Below are 17,049 nucleotides of genomic sequence, written 5' to 3'. Positions count from 1 at the left end.
GACACGAGAACGAATGGATATGTGGACACGAGAACGAATGGATATAAACTGGCCGTGGGGAAGTTTAGGCTTGAAATTAGACGAAGGTTTCTAACCGTCAGAGGGGTGAAATTTTGGAACAGCCTTCCGAGGGAAACGGTGGGGGCGAAAGACCTCTCTGGCTTCAAGATTAGGCTTGATAAGTTTATGGAGGGAATGGTTTGATGGGATAACGTGATTTTAGTCAATTAGGCATTAACGTGCCATCGCGGGTAAAATGAGGGTCCGGCTGTAGAATCTTGCCTGTATGCTCGGGGTTCTGCTGATCGCCATATTTGGGGTCGGGAAGGAATTTTCCTCCAGGGTAGATTGGCAGAGGCCCTGGAGGTTTTTCGCCTTCCTCCGCAGCATAGGGCAGGGGTCGCAGGCTGGAAGATTCTGTTGTGGGTGGGTCAGCTTTTGTGGCCTGCATCATGCGGGAGGTCAGACTAGATGACCATATTGGTCCCTTCTGACCTTAAAGTCTATGAGTCTATGAGTCTATCCTTAAAGTGGGCACTAATTACATATACATCCACTTTAAGGCCCCTTACACAGCCAGAGTGGTGTAAAGGGGCCTCAATGTAAATGAGAACCAGGCCCAAAATTTAGCACTACAAGGTCTAATTGTTTTGGCTAGAAGGTTTTCCTGAGAATTTTAAGCACTGACACATACCTTATGCCATGGGTTATGTCTGATATCAAGACTGAGTACGTTTGAAGTGTGTTTACGTAAGACATTTATTTCCTCTCCAGTCTTTTTCAGTTGATTCCAGCTCAAGTCTAAATACTTCAGTTTGCTTAAGCCTCTAATACCCTCCAGGGTGATCACATGGTTGTGGCTTGCATCAAAATACTCCAGATTGGGCTGCAAGACAGTACTGATTTGAGAATAATTGTACAGAAAAAAGTGCAGCAAGGAAATATTTGGTAATAAACTCAGTTTTAATAGGCAGTCCCACAGAAGGCACTGTCATCCAGATTCAATGCCCAAAGCGCCCCTTGCCCAGCAGCAGAAAGCCTGTCTGGAAAGAAGTCTGGTTAAGCAACCGAACCTTTGAATGTGTATCTGAATCCAGCTCACCCTCTGATATTTCCTGATCCATCCACTACCAATAGAATACAGTACAGTTTTAGTTTTCTTTTTCGGGATGGAATTCATCCCTAGTGTGCTCAGCCATGCAAGGCCCTGTGCATTACTTTAGCCAGGGTGAGTGAGACAATCACACCATTTGAGAGTGGTGGGATCTACAGAGAGGCCTTGGAAGGTGGGGGAAGGGCCTACATCTTGTACCCCTCATGTAGGGTGACTCTGTACTGGCCCCAAACTAGGCAAAAGAGAAGGTTGGGGGCAGGTTGTGATTTTAGTCACATGATCTGCAATCACACAGATCCAGTGGCCCAGAAATCCTGGGTAGGGGATGCTTAACAGCTACACTAGAATGGCAGCCCTGGAGGAGCAGCACTGTATGGCCTGGAGGTGAAAGCCATCCTTCCTTCCCCTCAGCCAGAGCCCCACTCCAAGTCTAATCAGTTGGGTGTTCTTAATTGTTGTGTTAGTTATTATTATTTATTTGTGTTAGGATAGTGCCCTAGAGACTCCAACCAAGATCAGGGCCCATTGTGCTAGGCACTGTAGACACACACAGTAAGAAACGGTCTCCAACCTGAAGCATTTACCATCTAAGTAGACAAGAGAGACAAAGGGTGGGAGACAGGAAGTAGAGAGAGGAATAATAATAATAATAATAATAATAATAATACCACCATCTACCTCTTATATAACACTTTTCATCTGCAGATCTCAAAGCGCTCTACAAAGGAGGTAGGTATCATTATTCCATTGTACAGATTGGGAAACTGAGGCAAGGGAGGTGAAAAGACTTGCCTAACACCACTAAGCAGGCCAACTGCAGAGCCAGGAATAGAAACCAGATCACCAAAGTCCCAATCCAGTGCTCTACCTACTGGTCCACATTGCCTACTACAAAGGAGAAGGAGGAACAAAGGCTCTATTTAGAGGTAGTGAACTTCACCCATTAGGAATAAATCAGGCTTGCTGCCATGCAATAGACATTAATATATTTAAGTTGTACACACACAGGATTTTTTTCAATTAAAATATTCCTTTAGTTTAATTTCCTTTACAACATATAGAGCAATATTTCTTACCAAGTGGTAAACATCATCTAAACACGTAAATTCATTGAAGCTGACAATAAGTTTTCGAAGCCCTGTCAGTTTAGAGATGTCCCGCAGTTTGCTCAGGCTGTTCCCATGCAAATTCAGAACCTAGGTCAAAAATTAATGAGATTACAACTGTACCATATATATACACAACCAAATTCTGTGCTACTCCATCACTGCTTTTCAACATTAAAGAGCTTCAACTGCTAGTGTTTAAGAGTAAATGTAACTCTATTCTATAGATTATAAAAAAGGCTAAGAAAAGTTACTTGTAAGTGATATGAAGTTTGTGAAGAGCAGTTGCAAGGATCCTGGGACAAAGTATTGCTTTTATTTTCTATTTTGAAGGATATTTGTTCTTCTCCCTTCTCCCTGAAGTAATAGTGGGATGGGAAGATGGAGATTCAATTCAGAAATGGTTTTTACTGGTCCACGGGGAGCAAGAAGGGAGGACAGTTTCCAATCCTTCCCCATTAGGCGAGATCTTGTTGCTTGGGGAGATTGGATGGAAGATTGCCAGCTGGGAATTCCTCCATGCCCGGAGTACAGTTTGGGGAGAGTGGCACTCAGAAGAGGGAAGGAACCAGCCAACTGAAGCCAAGTACTCAGGAAAGGGAATTATGGGTGAGTGCAAGGGGGAGGGGAGAACTGCTACCCCATTGAAGACACAGACAGGAGAAGAGATCAAAACTATTTAACAATTTGAAAGGTCAAATGTTCAGCAGGCTTCCTGCATCAAGTTTGTACAGACAAAATGAGTAACTGCAAATGCAAAACTGCAGTTAGCTGTGCAATGAAAGGAGTTCTGTATGCAAATACCAATTTGCATAAGGGGTTTTGTGGGCCAATCAGTTGCAATGATATTGAAAATCTGGGTGTAGCTAGGTGGCTGTCAAGAGTTCTCCCCTTCACTGGATTTATATTTTTCTGATGCCAAAACTGACATATAAAATCTTTTCAGAAGTGATCACTAGGATGACACAACCACGCAGCCAAGAAAACTTTGAGAAGACTCACAGTTAAAGCTGACACTTTAGGCCTTAACCGGGTCTCACAAACAGTAGTTTGCATGTGATTTCAGTGGAGTTATTTATACAATAGTAAGTAAGATCAGAATCCTGGCCAGTATTTGTAATTCATATTTTTATGAAAAACAAATGGCATAATTTAGGGATGGAAGTCCTTATTCTGATTTCACACTAGTTTTGGATCTCCAATTACTCCCAAAGCACTGCACTGATGTAAAACAAGTGTAACACCAGAATCAAGCCCAAATGCTAGCCTTCATTTGTGACTTCCTACTTTTGATTGGTTTACGAGGCAATCTGAATAACATGACATTGATTATGTAATAACCGTGTCCTGCTGTAAGTTTAACAGACAATACTCACCGCTATTTGACTGTAAATATTGGCCTTAGCAACTGAAAGCACTGTCTTTTCATCCAAGCAAACGATTTTGGGTCTGGCTTTTACTGTAGGCTCCATGTTCATAACTTCATCATCACGTTGCAAATCACTAGACAATATAAATCCTTCTGTATTTTTCTTTCTTTCTTCTACAATTACATTGCTGAGCGTAGAAAACAGGGACTGAACTTTGACCTACGCAAAATAATATTTGTTAACATTCGTAAAATTTCTATTTTAAGTTAGGTAAATTATTTAAAATTGCATACAAACATGCAGAAAGTAGAGTTAGGAAATCATCTTTCGGTAATGCAGCACTTTCAGAAGAGAACAGCAATGCTTTTGTTTGCACAAGCATTTACACATTACAGTATGTTATGAACAAAAAGTAATGAAGAGTCTATGGGCCATATCCTGTCATATAGAATTCACACTGAAGACAACAGAAGTCTGCTTCCCTACCCAAACCCCCAAAGTCCAAGCACTGCAATAGCTCACTCTCCAATGAAGGAGTTAGATGTAGACCCCCAGGAGCTCATCAGTACTGCAATTGTTTTCGCAGTGGAGCACTCAAATGTGACAGAAAAGGGGACTCTCTCCCCGCCCCTCCAGAAGCTGAATATTCTACTTTTGCAGCACATCCTGCTTCTGCTAGGTAGTAGAGCTCAGGACCTGAACTGAAACCCCTGCATTACGACAGCAAGTTACACAGTCACATAACCACAAGGCCAGTCCACCACATAGCTTATAAAAAATTAACATAAAAGCTTTTTTAATTAAGGAAAAACGTGTTCAGGATCCCAACCAGTAGCAGAATATCTGTGCATGCTTCAAAACTACATACATCACACTTGGAACCAAAACACAAATTGAAAATGAGTTACTCTCTCATTAAGGACTCCATGAAGCAAGGTTTTGAGCACTGTCAAATCTCATTCATTTTAGTGTCTCATTACCTTGATGGATGGTGCGTTTAGTGAGAGAAGAGCTAATTTTCAATTGTGCTTCATTGCACTGCTAAGGCTTCATTTAAGTCTCTGTGCCTTCCTTGCCACACTTGATAATGTTACAAAATAAGAGTCTGATCCTAACTCTCATTGCAGTGTATGAAGTTTCCCATTGACTTCAACGGGAGTTTCATCAGGCCTTTAAACAGTTAGAGGGAACAGAACCCTGAACTTAGGTCCTGTCAGGTAACGTGAGTGAAGGAGGAGTAATTTCAACTCGTTGTTTTTCTCTTGATCTTTGAGATCTAAAGCTTACGGTCTAACATCCTATTAGGGAAAACAAAGTTCATACCAGTGTAGTGTACTCAAATTCAACGACGTATTCGGGCAAGACCAGTTCGTGATCAAACACAAACCACTCACACTGTCGATGGCGGCAGTCACAGTTTCTATGTTCCATGGAAGAATACGTTTCTACAGCAAAAGAAAAGGAACAAACACAAGCGGAAGGAATAACTACAAGACTGTTTCATGTTCACTGCAGGATGTAGCGAACACACATTTCTCTCATTTAAAATTTTTTTTAATTTGAGTTGTTTACTCAAGGGAGATTTGTTTTCTTAGGATCTTAATTCTCTTTAGGCGCCCTATAGCAGCATCTAAAAATCTTACCAAATCTTACCACAGAACCCTATCATTTAGCTTTTTATTTTCCTAGGGCAACCCTGTTCCTTGCGCTACACATTCTGGGAGGGCAGTAACATGCCCCCTTACCCCTGTGTGAGCGGCAGAGCTGGCAGGTTCCAGCATGAGTGGGAGGCAGCCTCTCTGGGGCCATTACTCCCTCTCCTCCTGGCTGGAAGGGAGTGGGCAAGCAGGGGTGGGGATTGGGCAAGAAACTTGTCTCCATTCTCCCCCTCCCCCCCGGCATCCCCAATGTGCTAAATGAAATCTTCTCCTGGTACAGATTATTTTCCCTCTGGAGTGAGGGGGGAGCCAAGGAGAGAATCACAGCTGTTCTTTCACGGCAGACTGTTGGAAAAGGGAACTTCGTTTGGCCCCCATGGCAGAGTCTGCTATACTGCACTGTTACCCAAAACTAGTCGATCATTCTATGGTGTAATCACCTAACAGATTGGTTTTCTCATCTTCCTGCCCATGGAAGGACAGGTATAATCACAGTTCCTGCACTCAAGTAAACAAAGGGATTGCTCCCTTCTAGTATTCCAATGACTGCAAATCCCCCTGACTGGACATGGAAGAGGTGAAGTCATGGCCCTGTTCCCACTCTGCACTGTCCTGCAAAGTTGACTGGCCGCATTGAGCAAGCAGGATCGACCACTCAAAGATTGTTGCATTGTACATAGGTAGTACACAGACTTAGTGCGGGTGATCATGACTCCCTCTAGAGACAATAAAGCATGCTTCTCACCATTAAAGGAATTCTCCTTCTGCTCAAGCGGAGATGGGTTGTGGGTTTTAATGATGAAGGTGTTTGATCTCCACTGAGGTATGTGTATGTGGCCACAGTTATTACACACACACACACACACACACACACACACACACACACACACACACACACACACTGAACAATGCAAGCTGGGAGAGGGATTGTGTACACCACACTATTTCTAGTATGGATTAGTGGCTGAAGAGCACAATCTCTCTTCGTGCTTTCCTTTAAACTCTGTGTGAATTAAACTACCACAAGTAATCACTAAAACAGTGAGCATCTGTTATTATCCTCTTTAACATTAATTCAAAACAATATGCACTTGGGCTGGAGCAAGACCATATTCTGAGTTCTAACCAGGACCAAAATTCCACGACAGGCTCCTAGACGTGTGAAAGACAGTGTTTAGAATACAACATTGACACAACCTTCACTTTGTGCTAACAACGGCCTACAGATACATTACCATCATCAGCATCAGATGTATCACTTAGTAAATGTTTCCGAGGCCTGAACACTGAATTAGCCCCTGGATAGTTGACTTGACTGATGGGATCTTTTTCACGAGCTGGAACACTATGTCCAAGAAAAACTTTTGCAATTATGAGTTTCCCTAAGGATGGAAAGAAAAGAAGATTTAATAATAACGCTATCAAATTTTCTATAAACACAGGGCAATAAAATGTTGGTGGTCAGCTCGATACCATCCGACAGGAGACTACATTCTGGTCTGGCAGATTAACGATCTAACAAGTACATTTTGGGAAGAAAGACTTCCGACAATTTATTCCCAGAACAGAAGTATTTGGCTAAGATTTATAAGCAGTAAATTCAGAAGTACAAAAATAAAACAGGGTGGTGTTAAGGATCTGTCCCCATCAGAGCACCCCCTTTGATGTTACTTCACACGAGTCCAGTCCTTCTAGCAGGGAGAGGTCAGCATCAGTCTAGCAGTGGCCAGCTCTCAGCCTTCTGGCCAAGGCTTTCTGGCTATTTCTCCCCTTTTCAGAGTCTCAGGTGAAACAAACAATCCAAAGTCAGCAAAAGAAGCTAAACAAAAGAGCAAATTAAAAAACAAACAAACCTAAAGGTAGTTCTAAGCCAGTATATTGGACTCCCTTTCTTCAGAGGGGCCCTGGATGGGCCATAGTCCATCCTAGCCTCCACTTGGGGTCTCCAACACAAGTTATGGGACACAGTCTCTTCACCCTTTTAGCACAAGGGACCTGTCCTCCCTCTTTTGAGGGCACAGGTTCTGCTAGTTATCAGGCCTCTTCCTGGGAGCTGGGAAGCTTTACAGACTGGCTCCATTCCTGGGCTGCCCACTTCTGAGTAGTGATTCCTCCTTTTAAACTTCTCCATTCCTGGCATGACTTGCCAGTGTGGCACAGTGGCGCTTCTCTAGCACAAAGAAGCGTCTTAACCCATTTGATGCCGGTGAAGGGTTGATACATCCTGTCACTAGTGACGCCTGTTTCCTCAGAGTGCCCTGTCCTGGCTTCAAGTTAGCACAGCCCCCTTGTGTCTCCCCTCACTCCCTATAACTCACCCTTCTTTTGAGCTGTTGAGTCTAGAAAGGTTAAGCTACATCTAATTAGCTTCCAGATAGGAGTGCCTCTCTTAGCTGCCTCTGAACCAGTCTAGGAGTTAGCTCCAGGCCACTGTATGGCTTGGTGGGGTTTTCTAATAGAAAGGGCACTGGGCCAGATTGCAACAGGTCTTCTGGGTCCCGCCACAAAAAGACCTGTATACTCTGTCACAACAATCTACTGTATTTACAAGATTTTCTTGTACTTACAAGACAAAACACTTTGCAGTGATTTATGAAATGAGCCTTACACCTATCAATGATGTTTTAAAGCACCTCTCCAAGCGATTACATTACCACATATGAACGGTTCCTCAAGTTCATTGCTATTTTTACGTTCATCCTTGGTTTGTTGCTGCAAAAATTCTATTCTGGGACGTTCACATATACTTAAACTGTTAGAGAGGAGAACAGCTTCTTCTCTTCTTGAAAGCTGCAAAGATGAAAGTAAGGTCTAAGTATGTTTATTTGACCAACGCCCCCTGTAAGAATTTCAAGACACCTATCCTTAATCAGCAGCTTTACAATATGCAAATAAATTAAGGAAGAGGTGGAGAGTGGAAAAGGGAGGAGTAAAAAACAAGAGCAGGCTCATTTACTTGTGATATCACAATCTAGTCAGGAGAAAAGAAAGTTAGATTGTAAAGTCTTTGGAGCAGAGTATCAAAGGGGTAGCCGTGTTAGTCTGTATCCACAAAAATAAGGAGGAGTCCGGTGGCACCTTAAAGACTAAGATTTATTTGGGCATAAGCTTTTGTGGGTAAAAAACCCACTTCTTCAGATGCAAAGCTTATGCCCAAATAAATCTGTTAGTCTTTAAGGTGCCACCGGACTCCTTTTTCTTCGGAGCAGGAATCAGATTTTTCTTTGAACAGCACCTAGCACAATGGGAGGGGCAGTCCTAACTGGGGCCTTTGAGCACTACCACAATATAACAACAACAAAGAAGCAGAGAGGGAGAGAGGGAGATATTTCTGAAGATACAATCCCGCCACTCAAAGCAAGTTGGTCACAAAACAGAAAAACAGGGAGAGGTGGGCTATAAGTAGGGAAGACAAAATGAGGATGCTGCAGAAAAAGAGAGAAGGCTCTCCTATCCCATCTCTCTATATTTTGCTTTTCATGGGTCAGAATGAGACATTTCTTACCTGATAATTCAGTGTTAACAGCTTCTCTCCTCATTCATCACTAATGAGATAATGACCCCTATGTATGGAATTCAACAAGGCAGTCCAATGTTTTTGCTGGAGGCTCCAAGACAAAGCCCCATCTTTCAGCTCAGTTTGCCAGAAGAGTTCTTCCACAGCTGTGGGAACACTCCAGCAACTGATTGTTAGCATTAAGATAACAACTTGATATAATATGTTTTAAGACAGTTATATGTCCAAGTCTCCCTTTAGGAAAAGAATTCAGTTTGTATTCTGGTCATTTACCAGACTCCCAGCGTGGGTTGAATGAGAAGAGAATCTACTAACAGAAACAAAATGATCAGGTAAGATTTTTTTTCTTTCCTTTACACAGCTTCTCTTCTCATTCATCAGCAGTTGGAAGTAGCAGACAGTGATTCACACAAGTTGGAGGTAGGGAGGGGTGGATAAATAGAGTTTTAATTATTATTATAGTAGAATAATAGGCAGGAATGTATGTAGGAACCAACCCAGTAGCACTTTCCTATCAAGGATGACTTTGCAGAGGAATGGAAACTTATTTTGCAAATCTTCCTCACATGAGACTCATACTCTTTCTTCCCAGTGCCCCTGTGGACTTCTGTGAATAGTTTCCCAGATGCCAAGCATGCCAAATGATGCAGAATTTTAACATCTTGCCTGCAGCAACTTTGAGGCCCTAATGCCTTCATGTTTCGTATAGAATGAAATAAACAGCATACAACTGTCAGACGTATTCCATATGCCCAAGCTATAACTTTAGAGCCCTAGGAATGCCCATTTATGCCACAATCTTCCAAAGGACTGCCAAGTGTTCAAACAAAATGACAGGAGAACTACTTCTCCAGAAGAGTCAAATCTGCCTACTTACAGAACACTGCTAGGGCTGGGACTGGTACCCATGATTCTACGGCGCTTGGTTGTAGGACTCCAATAAACCAATCTGGAGAAACTCAAGTGTAGCTGAGATGGCCAGCACTTTGTAATTATTATTATATAGTTGTATTACAATAGCATCTAGAGGTCAGGGCCGCAATGCAGTCGGCACTGTAAAAAGAGGAAGTCCCTGCCCCAAAGAGCCTTCTGTTTCCCCTTGCACATGAAACATAAATTTGACCAGGTCAATGAATGAAATTTCCTGGTTGAGTTTTATCTGGATACTAAACTGTATCAGAGACCAATGGAGCATCCATGCTGAACTACACTTTTCTTAGGATGCCCAGGCTGGTAACTGTAGGTGTTCCTCGTTTGAATAAAAGGGGTACCTGCTTCAAGAGGTCTGGTCTTTTCTGTAGATGCAATGTGGGTTTCTTAGCTATCTAGCAAGTCCAAAATGCCTTCTGGGCCAGTGGAGGATTAGAAGAAGGACTTCAACTCTCCCTTTTCCTCTTTTCTATATTCTTTATGTGAACTATCTTGAAAGATAGCAGATTCTTCTGTTCCTACAACATTACTTCCATTTGACCGCTTGTTACTCCCTGATTTTGGAAGGGACATAAACACTCATGCCTCAATCATAAACCAACCTCTACTGGGGAGACTTCCACCATGAGAGACAAAATTGCCTGTGATGTGGTTTCTTGCACCTTCTTCTGAAGTAGCTGGTATTGACCACTGTCATACTGGACTTGATGGACCACTGATCTAATCCCACATTGCCATGTTTTTGGGTTTTGGGTAGGGAGGTTGTTCAGACACACTACTGACAGAGCTGTCACAGTGAACTAAAAGCATGGGTACGCTGAGATTTTGGAAATTTGTCTTCCAAGTACAGTCCTCAACCTGAACGGCTTACTTCCTTAGTGAGTATGCAAGGGTCTAGAGTGCAAATTGTGTTGGCTTTCAGCATGTTGTTTGTACTGACCTGCCCACAAGGGGATATTTGGATGTGATCTGAGAATGACACCTAATTTTGCACTGTAGCAGGTGTGTGGTTCCACATCCCCAGAATGAATTTCTTCAGGTGCATTTTGAGAAACAACTTGGGGGATGAAGCCGATGCATGCCACCAGCAATCCTGTTCATTGGAGAAAATTGCTACAGATGACCTCTGTCAGGAAATGACTGGTGTAATGAAATTTTGGGTCTTTGGAAATCTTTTCCATGATGGTAAAAGTGTGGCCAGAGCCAGGCTTCCCCCCCACCCCCCATCCCCCACAAGTGAGCAATTTTCTGCACTGGATTCAAAAGCTCTTCTTAACTGTAAAGAACTAGTGAGTATGAATCCTGTCCAGCAGCTGTCCAATTACGAATGGTACTGTTTCTCTAGACAGGCCACTGATTGGAACATTGTCTAGGAGCAAAACTTGCGACCTGTGCCTTGCTGTAAGTACTACCAGCTATTTCTTAAGACTCTTAGCGTGGAGGGTGGATCAGAATGAAGAGTTTTATAAAGGATTGTGACTTCTCATACACAAATGTTCTTTGGTTGGTTTGGAGAAAAATGTAGGGAAACTTGTACCCTAGATTTTCCTTCTGCTAAAGGAATTGTTCTTTCTTGAATACTCTTGGGCCTGGTCCACACTAACCCCCCACTTCGGACTAAGGTACGCAAATTCAGCTACGCTAATAATGTAGCTGAATTCGAAGTACCTTAGTCCGAACTTACCGCGGGTCCAGACGCTGCAGGCAGGCTCCCCCGTCGATGCCGCGTACTCCTCTCGCTGAGCTGGAGTACCGGCGTCGACGGCAAGCACTTCCGGGATCGATCCGGGATCAATTTATCGCGTCTAGACAAGACGCGATAAATCGATCCCAGAAGATCGATCGCTTACATCCGGACCAGGAAGTAAGTATAGACGTACCCTTGGTGTTGGTAGTGACCAATGGATTGCTATCAAAGCCAGCATAGTGAGGGTTGAGGCCTCTCTGCTGTCTCAGCTACTAATTTTTCTCGGTTTCCCCAAACAGCTCCTCACCTGTAAGTTTGGATGCACAAGATCTGTTTAGGATGACTGATTGCTATTCATGGGTGTAACATCCTTGTAGCCATCAAGTTAGAAGCCACTGCTTGTCACAAATCACACCAAGGGTTTGACCAGGACAGAATGGGAGACGTCTCACTCCAAGCAAGGATTATACCCAGAGATGATGACTTTTTACCACCAAGTAGGCTTTCCTTACTAAGTATGTGAAACACCTTTAGTCTGAATAGCTATAGCTGAGGCTTTGAAGTCTCCATGCTGCCAAATACCCAATCTGGGGGAGAGGAGGAGGAAGAAAGATTATAAGTCGCTGCTGCACAAAAACAAATAAAAATTAAATTATAAAACAATCTGGTTGGGAGAAACTAAACGGCTAACTTGTTACATTGCTGGAGGCAGAAAATCTGGGGGCCTGAGCTGAAGGGCGAGACTTAGTCCTGAAGGGCGAGACTTAGTCCTGAAGCTTCCACGAACAACGCTGGACTGCCTCCCAATTGAGAATTCGTGATGAACGAGGACAGAAGCTGTGCAACCGAAAGGGAGGGAGAGGGCAGAGAAGAAACAGGGAAGGCGTGAAACAGGAGTTGAAAAGAAGTAGCAAAGCACTGATCATTCCTGTGCCGGGGAGGGAAAAAGCAAAGAAGAAAGTGGAGACAACAAGAGGAAGGACAAGAATAAACGCAGAAAAAGAGGGGAAAGATGAGTGGGACAAAGGGCTAAGAAGAGACGAAAGAAGAGGGGAAGGTAGAGCAGCACCAATTAGGCCTTTCTGAGCTGGGCTACCAACTACTAAGTAATAAACATTCTTCTGTGCAGATTTTATCTCACCTTGTGCTCTTCCATTGCCTGGAACCCATCCTCAAGCACTTGTAGCAGTTGCTTTTTCTTAACTGGCAAGTCTGGGTCAAACACATAAAAGAGACACTCCAGCATCTTCCTGTAGTTTCTTAACAAGAATGAGAAGCAGGAAAATATTTCAGTGCTTCTGTTGCAAAAATAATATGCAGCCTAAGAGGAGCATGTTTGTTGTACAATGTTCACTAAGAATTAGCTGGATTGCAATTAAGGTGACTTCCACTTATGTCAGAAATACAAATAATGTTGATATTCAGTGTGCAATATCTGGTGAACACTAAAGATCAAATGCATGATAAAACAAGTGTTTTCATCCTTTAATGCATAAGGGTGGTCTCCATTTCCTGTGCCCCCTCAAAAAAAAATCTACCTTTTTTTTTTTTGCGTTTCAAATATCAAGTTCTTACTTCCTTCTCTTTGCTGGAGGCCCTTGGCAAGATTACTGGAAGGAGAGTGGATAATGGAATCCATGTGGACAAAACATCTCAAAGAACCAGTTTCCATAAGAGAAATAATCGTTCTTTCCTCTTTGAGTGATTGTCCACGTGGACTCCACTTCTGGTGACTGGCATGCAGTGACCTCACAATCAGGATCATGACTGTAGGACAGCTTTGCCAAAATGGGCATCCTGAGGACTCAACTAAGGAATGGTGGTGGGTGAAATCAGGGACTGATCCACAGATAGCTTCCCTGCACATTTCTGAAACTGATATGCTTTTCATACCATAAACATAAAAGTGCCTGAGTCCTGGTGGAGTGGGCTCTAACCTGCCTGGGTGGATCTAATCTAGCTAACTCATAGCATGATCTAATACAATTAGACATCCATTTAGACAGTTTCTGGGTGTGCATTACCTGACCTTTTACCCTATCAGCAACTGCTGCAAACAGTCTTGGGGAACTCCTGAAGGGTTTTGTTCTGTCAAAGTGATATGAAAGAATCCTAACCACATCAAGGGCGTGCAACTTCGCTTCTCTTAGTTGGAGTAGGCTTTGGAAAGAAAACTGGTTGGTGATTCAAATGACCATCTGAAACAACCTTCAGTAAAAACTGTGCGTAAGACCTAAGGATCACTGTGTCTTTATGTAACAGCGTGTAAGATGCACCAGCCATGAGGGCCTGAATCTCTCTTACCCATCACACTGATGTCATAACAACTAAAAAATCCATTTTAAAAGATGGATGATATAGAGAGAAAGATTCTAGGGGCTCAAAAGGAGGTCCCATTAACCCCGCTAAGACTAGGTCACAGGAAAGAGGGAGCTCCCAAACTGGAGGAAGCACATGAATAAAGGGCATGAGGAACTTATCAACTGTAGGGTGGGAAAATATGGTGTGACCCTGGACAGGAGGATGGTGAACTGATATAGATGCTAAATGAATTCTTATGAAGCTGATGTATGGTCCTGAATGCTTAGGGATAGCAGATGATTCCTGCTGTTCTGGACTGAGTCTTCTAAAGAAGACAGGTGGCACTCTGCTGTCCAAATCGAGCATCTCCCATTTTCCTGCATAAGTCAGTCTAGTAGAATCCTTTCTGCTGTGCACCAGTGTATTTTGGACGCCAGCTATTCAGCTCCTGTTGATGGTAGTTAACCAGCCAGCTTCCATGCTATTAGATGCAACAATGCTGGGTCCATGGTAGGATCTGACCTTCATTCTGAGAGATCACATTGGGTAAGTCAGGTAATACTATTGGGGGCTGAGCTGACAGGAGCCTGAGGAGATCTAAACGGCATTTTGGGCTGTATAAGTAGGGGCATTGCCAGCAGATCGAGGGACATGATCATTCCCCTCTATTCGGCATGGGTGAGGCCTCATCTGGAGTACTGTGTCCAGTTTTGGGCCCTACACTACAAAGAGGATGTGGAAAAATTGGAAAGAGTCCAGCGGAGGGCAACAAAAATGATTAGGGGGCTGGAGCACATGACTTATGAGGAGAGGCTGAGGGAACTGGGATTGTTTAGTCTGCAGAAGAGAAGAATGAGGGGGGATTTGATAGCTGCTTTCAACTACTTGAAAGGGGGATCCAAAGAAGATGGATCTAGACTGTTCTCAGTGGTACCAGATGACAGAACAAGAAGTAACGGTCTCAAGTTGCAGTGGGGGAGGTTTAGGTTGGATATTAGGAAAAGCTTTTTCACTAGGAGGGTGATGAAGCACTGGAATGGGTTACCTAGGGAGGTGGTGGAATCTCCTTCCTTAGAGGTTTTTAAGGTCAGGCTTGACGAAGCCCTGGCTGGGATGATTTAGTTAGGGATTGGTCCTGCTCTGAGCAGGGGGTTGGACTAGATGACCTCTTGAGGTCCCTTCCAACTCTGATATTCTATGATCTATGCCTCCTTTTACTGGGTCCCAGGAGGGTGAGCTACACCGGTACTCAATCTGGGAACCATGTTCCTTCTTATCCCTTTCAGATGACTGGGTGGAGGAGGATTTAGCGACTCTACCAGTCTCAGTAGATAGAAGTTTCTCTGAAGAGTGAGCCCGAGAACTTGGAGCTGAGCCACAGCTCATAAGCACACTGATGGAGGAAGCCTGCTGAGGCCCAGTAGGCCCTTTTTCTCGGACTCTGAGAATCTTGTTGAGCACTCCAGGAGAAAAGTTTAAGACGGACCTCTCTCAGTTTCTGAATTCTCTTGGAGAAGGAGCCACAGAATGAGCATCTATCAGGGATATGCTCCTCTCCAAAACAAAAAAGGCACTTAAAACATCCATCATTAAGTGCAATAGTCATATCACAGGAGAGGCAAGTTCTGAACTCCCTGGACTTCATTTCAGTGCTAATGTTTAACTCTCAATACCAGGAAGCTCTCTAACACTAATAAACATTTTTTCTCTTTCCTATAGATAGTCAACAGACATAAAAAAAGACAAAAACACTACATTACACAAGACTAGCTCATTTACACACACACAAAACATCAGTGAAGTCACACACTGTCAGAGAAGAGGACACTGCAGGAGTTCCATCTCCCAGCCATGGGCGGCAAGAACAAACTGAGGTCTGGGTGGGCACAAGGGCATCCAGGCACTGCCCCAGTGGATACTTGTTGGCTAAAATAATCTTATCTTGCACACATGTGCACCAGAAGTGGAATGCATATGGACAATCACTAAAGGAAGAATCATTGTTAATTTTTAAAGCTTCAGTACCTGATCCTGCTACCATGCCACACACAGAACTCCCAGTGAACTCATTTGTCAGTTATATTATCCACCCTGCAGGGAACTTCTGTATAAACCAATCTTTAGTTTCCATTTGTTATGTATGATTTAATACCACCTCTTCAATTATTCTTTTCTTCTGAGCCTTCCTATACTGTAGATGGTTGTATATTTTAAGACTAATTACCATACATCTTGTATACATTACTCTGAAAATTGTCAAAACTTAAATTAAAAAGTATATATTAAAAAAATATCCCACTTTAGAAACTCTTCTTTCCAGTAATTAAACTCCCACTCCTGCAAGCTGCTTGGACACATGGACCCACTGCCTGCACAGGGCTCATTATAGTATCAGGGTCTTAAACCTTCTTGTTAGAAGGCAGTGGAATGAATAACTATAATAGCCACAACTTTCTAAAGTAAAGGCTGAAATCCACATAAAAGAAATTTGGACACACCAGCACTGGAGCATACAAATCCACTGGGTGAATATGCAACCAAGTATCTGCATGTACACTACTGAGATGTGTGTTCAATACAGATGCATACATGCATGTATTTTTTCCTCTTTTTGCACTCTCTCTCTGCCTTTCCTTTAAAAAAAATATCTGGCCATTCACATCTTTAAACTGAATTCACAGCCTTATGCTGGTTTACGTGTTGCTTTGTAAAATATATCTATCACTTAAAATCACTAAGTTCATATTGCTTCACATGTAACTGCTTCACTAAATTGTCCTTAAAAATCATCTACTCACTCTGTTTCACTTAAAACTTCTTTATCCAAAAACATTTGAAACTTCTCTTCAAATATCATCCTCAGAATACGGTTGTGCACTCGGATGATGCGATTTATTTTCACTCCTGTGATACCATATGCTTTGAAGTCCCAGGCACAAAATCGTGATAGAATTAAATCATAACAGGAATTAAACCTATGTCCAGGAATGAACAACGGAAAGCAATGAATTAATAACATTTTCTTCATTTTTTTTTAATTTCTTTTTTTTTTTAAACCAGAACCTGATTTTTCTTCTGTTTTCAAATGAAGGGAAAGAAAAATACTGTAAGTGATATTTTGGGGTAGTTTCTCTTTCTTTTATACTTTTAGAAATTATCTCTTTCAACTAGAGATGGATGACCTTGTGTTACCTCATTTTGAAAATTACATATTACATTCGGCAGCAAAAACTAATGTTAATGAGTTTGTGATCCACCACGTTTCTCTCCTGCCTCTAGGATACCACGTTGCATCGCAGATTCCATAAAGTCTTCCACACAGGCTTATGGCCACAGCTTTAGGCTTCTTGTCTGGAAAATTGCCAC

At 42.7% G+C, this 17,049-nt stretch overlaps 1 protein-coding gene across 1 annotated transcript in view; it reads right to left on the bottom strand.

Moving 5' to 3' along the window:
• LRRC9 (leucine rich repeat containing 9) overlaps positions 1–17,049 on the bottom strand; it is a 73,268-nt gene that overhangs the window by 33,079 nt on the left and 23,140 nt on the right. The window contains exons 10-17 of the mRNA XM_065404084.1: positions 16,482–16,658; positions 12,524–12,641; positions 7,903–8,038; positions 6,484–6,630; positions 4,914–5,035; positions 3,597–3,809; positions 2,191–2,310; positions 695–886 (exon numbers count right to left, since the gene is read on the bottom strand). Coding sequence (XP_065260156.1) covers positions 695–886; positions 2,191–2,310; positions 3,597–3,809; positions 4,914–5,035; positions 6,484–6,630; positions 7,903–8,038; positions 12,524–12,641; positions 16,482–16,658 — 1,225 coding nt within the window. The remainder of the gene's footprint in view (positions 1–694; positions 887–2,190; positions 2,311–3,596; positions 3,810–4,913; positions 5,036–6,483; positions 6,631–7,902; positions 8,039–12,523; positions 12,642–16,481; positions 16,659–17,049) is intronic.

This window comes from Emys orbicularis, chromosome 4 (genome assembly GCF_028017835.1).
Source record: "Emys orbicularis isolate rEmyOrb1 chromosome 4, rEmyOrb1.hap1, whole genome shotgun sequence".
NCBI classification, from domain to species: Eukaryota; Metazoa; Chordata; order Testudines; family Emydidae; genus Emys; species Emys orbicularis.
This window is presented reverse-complemented; position numbering and strand designations above follow the sequence as displayed.